This window comes from Lepidochelys kempii, chromosome 20 (assembly GCF_965140285.1).
Source record: "Lepidochelys kempii isolate rLepKem1 chromosome 20, rLepKem1.hap1, whole genome shotgun sequence".
NCBI classification, from domain to species: domain Eukaryota; kingdom Metazoa; phylum Chordata; order Testudines; family Cheloniidae; genus Lepidochelys; species Lepidochelys kempii.
Window position 1 is genome coordinate 8,805,677 of NC_136399.1, and position 14,013 is coordinate 8,819,689.

At 43.0% G+C, this 14,013-nt stretch overlaps 1 protein-coding gene across 21 annotated transcripts in view; it reads left to right on the top strand.

Annotated features, from left to right (window-relative positions):
* The window catches only part of BRD4 (bromodomain containing 4), a 228,352-nt gene that overhangs the window by 139,226 nt on the left and 75,113 nt on the right, over window positions 1-14,013 (top strand). For 20 of the 21 annotated variants that reach the window (XM_073319258.1, XM_073319263.1, XM_078849691.1 and 17 more), the window contains one exon: window positions 3,423-3,558. In XM_073319258.1, coding sequence (XP_073175359.1) covers window positions 3,423-3,558 — 136 coding nt within the window. Of the gene's footprint in view, window positions 1-3,422; window positions 3,559-4,797; window positions 4,939-14,013 lie in introns of those variants that run through there. The other variant, XM_073319276.2, reaches the window with a different exon arrangement.

Sequence of the window (14,013 nt, forward strand, 5' to 3'; positions counted from 1 at the left end):
TCCTTAAATGTAACTGAATCCAGATTAACAGACGGTTTCTTGAGAACTGTGAATACTAATAATTTGATAGCAGTTTAGGCCCCCTCTTGCCTTTATGCAATGAAAAGACAAGTCAGACCTATCTTCCTGATATTCTCTCAGATGAGTTAATAGTGGATATTGGCATTTAAATATCTATGGTAAGAGGCCGGAGACTGCTGGGGGTGAGGCTACATGCTTGGTGCTAAGAATGAGATGAGAAGTAGAATGGTGCAATGAATCCTTTTACGCCCAGTTGTGTTTTTACTATGGCACTGTGAGATTTTGCCTTGCACAGTGTGCACTGTTCTGTATACCATTTTACGGGAGGGATATCAAGGAACTGAAAAAGATACAGAGAGCAGCAAGGATCTCTAGGGTGGCAGGGAGTGGGATGTTAATAATTGAGGATAGGTCAGAAAAAGAATTGATTTATGCTTCTAAAACTGAAATAGGGGACATGGCTGAGTTGTGAAACTATGAGGTAGAGAGAAGATGGAGACCACCAAACTGTTGGGGACGGTAACAGCCTTAAGAACAAGGAGGCATGAACGGGATCTGGGACTAAGTGTTAAGAGAAACTTCCTTAGAGTGAGTTATTAACTTGTAGGTTCCATAGGCAGCGAAGAAGCTGTGTGACCCACACAGGATTTTGTTCATTTGTTCAAAGATCTGGTGTGATCCTCCCCACTACACTATACTTCCCTTCCTCCTCTTGCCCTTAGTACACTTCTCTTCCTCCTCCCCCATCATTGGCACCAAGGCTTCCTGCCCCCTCTTTTCTTCCTGCCCAAGTGCCCGATCCCCTCTTGTCTTCTAACCTCCTTTATATCTGCTCTCTCCCTTTTCTCACTCTTATCCTCTTTCATCACATACCTTTTCCCTTACAGTGTAAGCATGTTTAGGCCTCCCTATCTTCCCCTCAGACCATGGTCCAATCTTTCTTCTCACCTTCATCGCCAAGCTCATGAAACATTCTATCTGCAACTGCTGTTTGGAGTTTTTCTTCCAGTTCTGTTCTTGACCCTCCAAACTGGCTTCTGCCCTCTGCACTGAAATTGCACGCTAAAGTCTCTAATGATGTTTCCGTAGTTAAAACTCAGTTTCTGTACTCTATCTTTATCCTCCTTGACCTCTCGGCAGTTTTAGACACCATCAAACACTCCTTACGTTTTGCCCTTCATTGGCTTTTCATGATTCAGTCTTCTCATGGTTCTTTTTTCCTCTGACTGCTCGTTTAGTAGTTTCTTCTGCTGTTGTCCCTCAAGGCTTCATCCGAGGGCTTTCTCTTTTTCTCCCTCAATCTCTCCACTGATATACTGTCTCCTTTCATCCAGTCTAGTATCTCAGACTGTTTTTCTGACATCTCTTTATGAAAGTCCAGTCATCATCTTAACCTTAACATGGCCAAAACTCAGCTCTTGATCTTTCCTCTCAAGCCCTTCACGTTCCCCCTTCCTCCCAGTCACTCAGGCCCATACCCTGGGTGTTAGGTTGTGACTCTGCCCTGTCACTGGACCCACACATTCAGTCATGGGTGTTGGGTGGAGCCCCCCCTCTGCGGAGGCTAGCCCCTGGTCTCTCTCTCTTTCACACACACACACACCTCCCCCCACCCTGGACCCAACCCACCCAGGGGAAAAGCGTGTTGGAAGATGACTTGTGATGTGCCCCATGCAAGTTCCAGAGCGGCTGAGGAGGTGGGTATGTGCCTCCTCGGCTACCCTGGAACCTGCATGGGGCATAATAAAGCAAAAACGTTGCTGCCTCCCAGCCTGGGGGACGTAGAGCCTCCCTGTCTTATTATACATTCTGCCCATGAATTCAGTTCTTTTTTTATATATTGCTGTTTTCTTGCACATCTTTAAAATATGACCTCTGTCCACACAGCCAAAACCTTCACCCAAGCCCTCGTCATTCATGTCTTGACAACTGCAGTCTCCCCTCTTCTGCCCTTAACTGCTGCTGACTGCTCCCATGAGGTCTATTCAGAATGCTGCTGCTACAGTGATCATCTTGGCTTGTTGCTCTGACCATATCAGCTCTTGCTGATTCCTCACATTGACACCTTCTTTACTTGTGCATGAGATACAAGTTTCTTGTCTTCATCTTTAAGGATGTTCCTAATTTAGCCCTACCCATACCAAACTAATCTAGTAATTTTATCAGCATATTGACCCCTTCCTTCTCTCTGCCGGAATTCCCAGCCTTTGCTGCCCACCAGTCAGCTTCTTCCTTAAGCAGTTCTTTGCATTCTTCCATAATTCCACTTATGAGTGGGTAAAATTTCCTGATAAAATCCAAAGAGCCATTGCCATATTTTCCTTCAGTTCCTTCCTTAACACACACCTGCCATGATGCCTACAAAATGCAGCCTGCTGATCATAGCACTAGTAGGTGACAAACTGGGATTATTCTGCTTCCTTTCTTTTCCCACTCTCTATTTCTGTCTCCAGCTGAAAAAACAAGTTACAGTGTAGCAACAAAACTGTTCTTCACCATGCTCATTTGTCTGTATGTTGTATTCACATCTCTCTACCCATCATCTGTTTGTGCTGTCTTTAGAATGTAAGCCCTTCAGTGCAAGGATAATGTATCTCTTTTCTGTTCAGCATCCAGCATAGTAGGGCCATAAGCCTTTGGATACAATGATAATATAAATACTACTACTACTTGTAATGTAAACATTTAAAAAAGAAACGTGAGAGGAACCACTTGGATGGGATCAGGAAACATTAGAGCAGAGGGTGCCCAAAGTGTGGGGCGTCCTCCCTAAGGTGTGTGGATGACAGTCTTGGGGGGAGCATGGGCCAGCCCCCATGGGGGCAGAGAGAGTGTGCCAGCCAGCCCCTAACTGTCCCTAGCTCTGCTCTGGTTCCGCCCCTAGCTGCGTCCCTGGTTCCCAGCCCCATGTGTGTGCCTGGCTGCAGCTCCATTCCAACCCATGGCTGAGGCTTGGGGTAAGGTCAGGAGTGGAGCCACACCTGGCCGCGGGCCTGGATGCCAGCCCCCATCGCAGCCCAGCTGTGGCTCTGCTCCTGCCCCAGCTGCGGCCCCAGCCTAAGTCCCCTTTTCGCTGTCCGTGTCTCCCCCACATTACGTCCCCACTTCCAGCCCCAGTGCGGGGGGTGGGGACGGGCAGGGTTGGGGGGGGCATGATCCTCAAAAGTTTGGGGGTCGCTATATTAGAGTGCAAGATTGGGTTGGCAGGTGGAAGATGTATGATGTCTGTACTGGAATGGTTTTGTTGCATTTTCAATCTTGGTTATGACTAAACTCAATATTAAAGGGAGAAAAAGACAAAGCAAAATCCTAAATGTGGCATTAATTTTCTAGGTTACAATCTCATACTTGCTTCGAAAGTGTGTACCAGGCCTAATTTATTTTATCTATCATTAATCCAGCCAGGGGATGACATAGTCTTAATGGCAGAAGCTCTAGAAAAGCTTTTTCTGCAGAAAATCTCTGAAATGACTGAGGAAGAAACGGAAATTGTAATAGTCCAGGCAAAAGGAAGAGGACGTGGGAGGAAGGAAGCAGGTAAAGTACTTGACTGACTAGTCTTGAGTTCAGTTCTTGTTCAGGGATACCTTCTAGTGCCCACTGCAATTTGAATAAAATAGCAAAAAATGATCAGCCACCCTCATGTAATCCTCAGACTACAAGTCACAACATACAATGCTTAATCTTAATTTCAGCTGCTTATCTACATTTGATATCTGAGCTATTGACAGCAAATGGATATGGGCCACATTTTAGAAGTCCCTTGACCATGTTTATCTTTGGGCACCCTGCTTATGCAGTAGAACCTACTAATATGTACACATTGTAATTAGCATAAGTAAATAGTTCTCTCCCTACTTTTCAGTGAAGTTTAAAAGGTGAGAACTATAGGAGTGAAATCTTATTACTGTCACTTCATTATATTTACTGAATATACTATCAGTACATTGTGAAGGCCCGTAAAAGTAAATTACGGTAGTCAGACAAGCAGAATACGTTGTATTAAACCTTTTTCCCTGAGCTTCACTGTGCTTTCATGTAACAGCTAATTTGCTTAATTAAGTCATCATGGCAAATAGCCGGTTGGTTCTACTGTAATTAGGAAAGGATTAATAAGTGAAGGGAAACTGATTCTCAAAAGTCTAATGTTACTTGCGTGTTTGTTTTGGTGACACCTACATAACCCTTCAGGAATATTAAGGTTTGGATGTAACGTTGCGCCTAATGCAAAAAGCATCTGAAAACAGGCACGACAAGCAGAATAATGTACTGAAGTCATTTTTGCACCTAAGAGTCACCCATATTGGTGATAGGTTTTAATTTTGATAAATCTGTCTACTGGGTGGGTTTTCCAAGATTGTGTATATGCAACATATTTTTATTGCATTTTGTAATAATCTGCCATCATTTGAAAAAGTGTGCTTGCTACCTTTGATATGAAACGCTCTTCACTCAAGGTAAATTCAGCTTTGTGTAGACAGCTTACATGAGGCCCGTGCCCCACTGAATTACCACTCATGCTCTATTTTGAGGGCTAAACTGATGCATTGGCTTTGTGTGGATCTTTGCAAGGTGGGGGTTTCAGCCTGAATGCTTTAGACTTTGTTTATTTAAAGGTGAACAATATCACATTGAAAGCTATTTAAAATTACAGTCAGTAAAACTATGCATGTAAACGTACGTTCAATATTTGTATTGTGTGCTTACATCTCAAGCCTATGCATTTTTAATAATTTAGGTTTTTTGAAGCTTGGTTCATAGATTCATAGATTCTAAGGCCAGAAGGGACCATTGTGATCTAGGACTGACCTCCTGTATATCACAGGCCATAGGACATCCCTAAATTAATTCAGATTTGAATAAGACCAATCCAACCTTGATTTAAAAATTTCCAGAGAGACTCCACAACAGCCCTTGGTAAGTGGTTCCAATGGTTAATTACCCTCACTGTTAAAATTTTGCTCTTTATTTCTAGTCTATCTAGCTTCAACTTCCAGCCATTGGACCGTGTTATATTTTTCTCTGCTAGTTTGAATAGCTCTCTCTCCAACTTCCATTCCCCATGTAGATACTTGAAGATTGTGATCAAATCACTCTGTAACTTTCTCTTAGTTAAATAAACTGAGCTCCGTGAGCCTTTACCTATTCAGTTAGGTATATTTTCCAATCCTTTAATCATTTTTATGGCTCTTCTGTGAAGCCCCCAATTTTTCACTGTCCTGGAATTGTGGACACCAGAACTGGATATAGTATTCCAATAGCAGTTGCAACAGTGCCAAATTCTGAGGTAATATAATATCGTACTTTTAAATTAAAAAAATCAAGTTAGTTTGACAAGATCTCTTTTAAATGAATACTGTCTAATTGGCATTACCCTCCTTTAATTCTGTATTAATCAAGTCTCATAGCATCTGCTCCATTATTTTGCCCAGGCTCAGTGTCAGTCTGAGAGGCCTCTAGTTACTTGAGTCATCCTGTGTATCCCTTCTAAATACTGGCACAACCTTAGCTTGCTTTCTTTCCTCTGATGAAGTGAGCTGTAGCTCACGAAAGCTCATGCTCAAATAAATTGGTTAGTCTCTAAGGTGCCACAAGTACTCCTTTTCTTTTTTCTTTCCTCTGTAACTTCTCCACTGTTCCAAGACTTACTGAAAATCATGTTGAGTGCAGCAAGCTCCTCAGCTTGTCCTTTTAAAGCTCTTGGAGACAAGTTACCCAGGCCTGCTGATTTAAAAATGTCTGATTTTAGTAGCTGCAGTTTAACGTGCTTCTTAGTTACTGTTGGAACAGAAAGTGTTTCATCATCAGCTTAGGTTGTGAATTCATCTGGCTCTTTCCCAAAAGCAGAACAGAAATAAATGACACTATTGACATCTCTACCATTTCCATCGAGTAATGGACTAATAGCATTGTTGTGATTCCTTTTGTTCTTAATATAATTTAAAAACTTACTTTTATTGTTCTTAACTCTGCTGACCATAGATTTTTCTTTATACTGCTGCTTCCCTTATCTATTTTCTAGCTTCTAATTTATATTTATTGCTATTCAACTTACCCTCTTTTAATTTGCTTTCATGGAAAGATCTGTTTATATATATGTGTGTGTATATATGTGAGAATTATATAGGAGAATTATTTTTATAGTTGCTTTCACTTCCGCTTGGCTGGTCTTTTATTCAGTGTCCTCAATTGTTAACAGTCTTTCTCAGTTGTGACTTTTTGGGCATCTAGTTAAAAGTTCTTATGCAGTTCCCAATTATCATTCACATTTTTGTGTGTAAATTCTTTCTTCCAGCTGATTGGACTGAGTTATCTTTGTGAAATTAGCCTTTTAAAACATTACTTATCTATATTACTGGCTTGGATATTATTAACAAATGCAATCAAATAATAATCACTTGCATCTCTGAATGTTTTAGTTCTGTGACTAATTCTTCATTTGTCAAGGTGAGGTCTAATATAGATTTTCCCCATATTGGATGCATCATTTTTGAGTTAGGAAATTGTCATTTATAGTTTTAAAAATTCTGAGGATGTTTTAATACTGGCAGCATGAGACCCTCCAGCATGGGTCATTCAAATTGAAGTCCTCCCCAAGTTATAAGTAGGTATTTTAAGGATACAGCCATCCTGTTCTCCATTGTGATTTGGTGGTGTGTAGCAGCCACCAGCTAATACCCCATCTTGTGCCTTAATCTGTTAGAGAACATCGATCCATAAACTTTCAAGATCACTTCTCAGTAACTTGGAAGCAGGCAGTGCCGGTTTTGACAGAGTGCCAATCCTGACCCCCTTTTGTCCACTTAGTCTTTCCTAAATAGCTTATTATAACCATTAGTTTTAACATTCCAGTCATGCTACTTTTCCCACTGGGTTTCAGCAGTATGAACAAGTGAGATGATATGCTTGTAAATGAGTAATTCCAGTTCTTCTTTTTTTATTACCCAGGCTCCTAGCATTGAAGTATAGGCAATTATAGCATTTCTTCACTTCATATCCCTTTGTTTCTTGATTCCTTTTGTTTTCAGCATCATTACTTCCCCATTTTCCTCTTCCGCTTTTGTTAGTTTAATGCCCACCTGACTAGTCTAGCCAGTCTGTCCCTTAGAAGATTGGTTCCCGTTCTCCTGAGATAAAGGCCATCTAAGCTATACATCCCTCTCTCTCCATAGAAGGTAGACTAGTGTTCCATAAAACATTGCTCTGCACCTGCTTAGTTCGGGCCCAAAGCTCTTGCTCAACAAATGTTTTTTTACATCTCTTGTATGCTGTGTTTGAAAATAGGTTTTAATTAGCACCTTTGACCTTTGTGGGTTTCACCACAACCTTGCTGAAAGGTTACTCTTGTGACACCAGTAGTATAGGATCCTAGTGGAGAAGATGGCGTACTGGTTTCTATCATCATTATAAGCAGATTTAACAATGACTTCACTGTGTAGTCACTAATCTTTGGTTTAACTATTAAATAAGATAGTTCATGTGATAAGCTGTGGAGGAGGGGAATGAAGCTTACTGCAGGTGCTGAGGAAGAACCTTTCTGCAAACAGTGTACTTGGACAGCTGTCTTCTGTGTTCAGGTTTCCAATAGGATAGTGTTCATTAGCTCACCCTCTGCTTGATCTTGCAGTGACATTATAATGTCATATTTGTGACATTAGTGTGTTGGCATCACTTCAGGGTTCCCTGATATCAATTCAGTGTTACATTTCCCCAGAGGGCACATCCCCTGGATTTTCAAATAAGCCTCTCATTAGCCTAGTAAACTGTGCCCACTACTAATGGGTGTGTCAGGAATAGCCAGGAGGAGTGGAATCTGCCAGAAGACTCAAGGACTGAGCGTCTCTTTGAGCTACATCTTGTAGTGTACAAATCCTTCCTGCAATCTGGATATGTTCAGTTAGCTGCTGGTGACTGGGATATGCCACAGCACATGATTATCACTGTTCTGAGTTTGTGATTATGAAGAATGGACTTTGTTTTATATGTTAATGTCTTTGGTTGAGATTAAAAAAATAAAGCTGTACTAGGACACTTTAGAGACCAACCTGTAGAGATCAAATAGGGAGAGAGGCAGACTGTAAAAGAGGAAACACTCTTTATTTTTGTGTGTGCAGGTATTCCACAGCATGAAGTTTTCCAGGGTGTAGACTGAATCCCATACTGCCAGAATCCCAAATGACTTATATTTTTAGCAAAGTAGTTGCAGCCAGCATAAGTCTTGAAAACATATATTCTTCTTCTAGGAGTGTCCTTGTGGGTGTTCCACTTTAGATGTCTTGATGCCATGCGCTTGTAATCGGAGATTTGTGATAACAGTGCCGATTGGGCCACGCATATGCTGTAGCCATCTCACACATCACCAAGCGGTTACATAGTGGTGTGCAGCCAATGCCCCAGTTCCTTCTCTACCACCTTTGGCTTGACTCTGAGTGACCAGAGCACCCTCTCTTACCTCAGATAAGCTTAATAGTTCATAGTTGTTCCTGATAATGTTCGCTTAGTTGTAGTTAGCTACCCTATCCCCTTGCCCTTTAATATTTTACTTCAATTTTCTTTTTTTAAAAACTATATATTTTTCCCCTTTCCTCTTTTACCCCTGCCTCCCTGTCAGATACTTAGATATTACCTTAAAAAAAAAAAATGGAGAAAGAACAGGGATAAACCCTGTTTTTCTTTCCAAGGACTTGTTCTCCCAGGCATGCCCAGTGCACCTGCTTTAAACTCTGCCTGATCTGCAGGCTTTCCATACTGGTCTCTGATGGCCCCACACAGTGTGTCCGCTGCCTTGGCAAGACACACATTACCCAAAAGTGTCTGTGCTGCAGAAAACTGACAGCCTGGACAAGGAAGGCCAGGGATCTCCAGTTGAAGCTCCTTATGATGAAGAAATCACTCAGACTGGCCTCCGACCCTGACTCCAGGATGCCTCCTGGCCAGCGGTCGCCAGCGGCAGCGTCTGACAGGGGATCTGCTTCAACAGCGGCTGCTAAGGAGCCTGCTTCTAGAAAGAATATCAAAAAGCGGCCACACTCATCCCCACACCGAGAATTGCCTAAAATGAAAAATCTGCCCCGGTACTGACAGCACCAAGAGCGCTGGACCATGAGGCACCGGGAATGTCTGGTACTGAGACTTCCCAAGGAGCTAAAGACCCTATGAGGGCAAGCTTTAATGGAGGTTCACACTGTAAAGTCGAGCCTCCCTGCTCGGCACCTATGCAGCAGAAGAAAACCTCTGCACTGAGTAGTACAATGGCGCCACCTGCTGTACCTGTGCAGCACAGTTGTAAGTCATCGGCACCAACAGCTTCAACTCTTATTCCTCGTCAGTGCACGATGCCATCCGCGGCACCGAGCATCATGGTTCCATAGCAATTCATGAGGCGTGCAGATCTGATAGTGGCCTCAATGCTTGAATCTCCTCTACTGGGTACAGACATTACCCCATCTAGACTGGGACCAAGCCTGTTAACCACTCCCTGTGGATCAGCCCCTCCTGTCTCCAGTGATGAGGAAGAAGAGGATGAGGCAGTAATATACACTTCTCACCTAAACCTGGACCTTCTCATCACCAAATATCTACAGACATGCAGAGCTGCTGTGGTCAACCATGGGCACTGCCCTCTATACCATTCCCACCCAGCTGGCCATACTTGGATCCATGGGTAATGTATAGGGCCCAAAACCTCAGGCCCCCTAGCCCGTCTAGGTCCAGAGCAGCACGGTCCCCTTCGCCAACTGTCCCAGCATCCTCAGAGACACAAGAGGAAGAGACCGAGGAGCCTGAGGACACAACTGAAGGTGACACTTTGCTGCCCCCTCACATCTCATCTTCGGCACCGGACAAAATGATTTCCCCCCGGGGATGATTTCATATCTTTTCAAGACCTCTTCAAAAGGGTAGTTGAATCCCTGGACATTTCACTAGCATAACTACCAGAGACTCAACACAAGCTCATGGACATACTCCAGGCATCCTCAGCAGCAAAGATAGCCCTGCCTATTCATGATTATCAGGGAGCCTGCAAAAATAATCTGGCGAATACCTGCTACAGTCCCTCCCTCATGTAAGAGGTCTGATAAAAAGTATTACATGCCAGCAAAAGGGGCCAAGTTTTTATTCACCTACCTCGCACTAAACACTCTGGTGGTGGGTACGGTCTACCAAGGGGGAAAACAACACCAGTCCGGAACGACCCCATATGATAAGGATTGGAAAAGACTAGATCTCTTCGGATGGAAAGCTTACTCCTCTGCCACAGTCCAGTTCCACACAGCCAATTGTGCGGCCCTACTGGCAAAATACACACACAATTTGTTTGCTAAAATGTCAGAATTTATTGAAAGTTTACCTGATGACAAAAAAGAGCAATATAAGGCAAACATTTCTGAGGGGTGTCTCATCGCCAGGATGGCTCAACAGGCCTCTCTTGACTCTGCAGACACAGCAGCACAGTCCATTGCTACATCTGTGGTCATGCGCCGTGCATCCTGGCTCCATCTTTCCAGGTTCCCAAGGGAGGTCCAAGCAACTGTTGAGGACTTACCCTTTGAAGATCAAAAATTATTCACAGACAAAACCAATGTCTCTCTACACACTCAAGGACGACCTTAAAAACCCTGGATATCTATGTACCTGCAAATAAAAAGAAACAGCAGGTTTTACAACCAGAGATTCTGGTCTATGCCATACTTCCACCCACAAAGACAGTACGACCAACGGCATAAACAAAAACAGAACAGACATCGGCAGAACCAAGATCAACCTTCGACGTCTCAACCATCCACCTCCAGACAATCATTTTGAAGGTGTGATCGAGGGCATGAGACCTCCACACTCTCTGATTCCAAAACCAGATATGGTGACCCGCCCAATTGGAGATCTGTCACCATGCTACCCGGTCTGGAACACCATCATGAGAGACAAATGGGTTTTAGGGATTATCCAGAAGTACTACTCCATCCTCTTTATTTCTATCCCACCTACCCACCCCTCTTCACCGTCCCTCTTCAGGGACCCCTCTCACGAGCACCTTTGTAAAAGGAAATAAACCACCTCATACAATTAGGTGCTATGGAACCCATACCATCAAAACATAGGGCGAGGTTTTTATTACCATTACTTTCTAACTCAGAAAAAGACTTGCAGGTGGAAACCCATCCTAGATTTATGAAAACTCAAATTTGTGAGAACACAATGTTTCAGAATGGTGACTCTAACCACAATAATTCTGACATTAGAGAAAGACTGGCTCTTGGCCCTCGACATCCATATTATCATTCATCTAACACTCAGAAGATTCCTGAGATTCACCCTAGGGAAACAGCATTTCCAATACAGAGTACTACCCTTTGGCCTTTCCACTGCCCCAAGAGTTTTTTTTTCGAGGTTCTCATTGTCATTGCAGCTCACCTCCACAGACAAGGAGTGATGATATTTCCATTCTTAGAAGACTGCCTGATAAGGGCCCCAGTGCATCAAGGAGCAATACACGCCACACAGAGCACGATAACCCTGTTCACAGACCTAGGGTTGCACATAAATGTACAAAAGTCCACACTGGTTCCTGTCTAAAGGTTGGAGCTCAGAGAAGCCTACCTTGCTTGTCTCATAGCAACAGCAGCGTTACCCCAACAACACTTCCTCACTCTAGTTGATCTAAGTTCAACTGTGATGAACAGCCCACAAACATCTGCCGGAACATGCTTACAACTGTTGGGGCACATGTTGGTGATAATGTTTGTTGTAAAACGTGCCAGACTCCACATGAGATGCTTACAGGCCTGGCTTTGACCAGTGTATATACAGCCCAGACACACTCTCAACAGATGCCTCACAGTGCCACACAGGGTAAAAGACTTGCTAACATGGTGGACACAACCACAAAACATCTGCTCAGGAGTTCCTTTCCAACAAAAAGCGCCAACCATGACAATCACGACAGACGTTTCCCCGGTTGGTGGGGGGGCACATCTACGCAACAATACGATCCAAGGCGACTTGTCCCCAGCGGAGCCTAGCCTGCACATAAACTTATTGGAGCTAAGGGCAGTCCAAAATGCATGCAAGTACTTTCTCCCTTTAATCAAGAACAATGCCATCAAGATCCTTATGGACAATATAGCATGCATGTTCTATATAAATTGCCAAGGGGATCATACTCCATATGTATCTGGATTTCCTAGCTTTTTAGTCTGAGGGTTTTGTGTTTCAGTGATGAAGCTACTGTAAATTGGCTTGCCAAGCTCTGCATCCAATAAGAAGAATGGTTTGGTTAGTGGTGGTTCTACTTGAGACATCTTAACTGTTACACAATGCCACACTTTTATGTTGGAATTGTAGCTATCATTTATAAGTGACTAAATTTGGCCACAGCTTTTTTCCTCAATAAATTGAGTCTGTGGACACATCCCTGCTTACTGAAGTCATGCACGTAGCCCTGCTTATGCTGCTGCATGTCCTGCTAAAGACTTTCCAGTGCCTTGTTGAAAGAGCAATACTGGGAAATGGCAGCCAAAATATAGATACAGTAGAACTTCAGAGTTCTGAACACCTCGGGAATGGAGGTGGTTCGGAACTCTGAACAAAGTATGTTGGTGGTTCTTTCAAAAGTTTACAAATGAACATTGAGTTAATACAGCTTTGAAACTTTATTATGCAGAAGAAAAATGCTGTTTTTAAATGAAAGAAACAGAGGAACAGTTTCCTTACCTTTTGTCAAATCTTTTTTTTTAAACTTTCCCTTTTTTAGTAGTTTACATTTAACACAAAGTGCTTTACTGTATTTGCCCTTTTTTGGTCTCTGCCACTGCCTGATTGGGTGCTTCCAATTCCAAATGGGGTGTGTGGGTGACTGGTGTGTTCATAACTCTGAGGTTCTACTGTATTTGCTGGCCTACACTGTGACCTCTTAATTTCAGGTTGCTAAACTAGTTAGAACTTCTGCAAGCTAAAAATCAGTCATTTTTTGCTCATGAGTAGGTTTTGTTAGTGATTGGGCAAATGGATGTTCCCAAAATAGTATGTAAGTTAAAATGTCAGGAAGTCCCTGTCTAGAATGATAGGTGCTCCTTTTCCTGGAATTTGCATATATAAAAATAGAACTGTTGCTAACAGACACAATGAAAAATATGTGATGTCTTCCAGGAGGGTACTCCTGTAATGCCTGCTGGCCTGCAGTGGGTGGGTATCTTTCTCAGAAGTACTGCCTCCTAGCAGTACTTCTGAGAAAGACATGAGATTAGTGTGCTGGCAAACCTCACCTTGCAAGCACTGTCAGAAGGAGGCAATGCTTCTGGTTGACACCAGGTATGGTACCAAGTATCAGAGGGGTAGCCATGTTAGTCTGTATCCACAAAAACAACGAGGAGTTCGGTGGGACCTCAAAGACTAATTATTTGGGCATAAGCTTTCGTGGGTAAAAAACCCAGAAGAAGTGGGTTTTTTACCCACGAAAGCTTATGCCCAGATAAATCTGTTAGTCTTTAAGGTGCCACCAAATATGGTGGAATTCCTCAATTACTTACAGGCATGACTTTCAAAATGCCTTTCCCATCCTTTAATGTGGAAACCCTATGTTCCCAGGTACCTGGCTTTTGCACAGATATCTGCCGTTCTTTTTGCATTTCACGTTAAAAGTTGCCTCATGGGAGTTCCTGCTAGCCAGCAAGACTGATGATCTTTCTCTGAGTATTGCAGATGTGTTGAGGTGACTGCTTATTTCCACTGAATAGCAACCCCTGTTGTTAATTGATGGGTATTGACTGATTTTGAAGGAAGTTCTGCCCACTGCAGTACCACAAGCCTGGTAATTGTGAAGTATAGTCATGCAAATGGCCAGAAAAAGATAAGCAGGCAGGGGAAGGAGAGTAGACTCTCTCACCCTTTCTCCCCAGGCTCTGACAGGGACCCCTTTTAGGGCAATGTGTCTTTTGACCTGATTCTACTTAAAATGGACTATGAAAAATTTGATTAGTATCTACCCTGAATTTG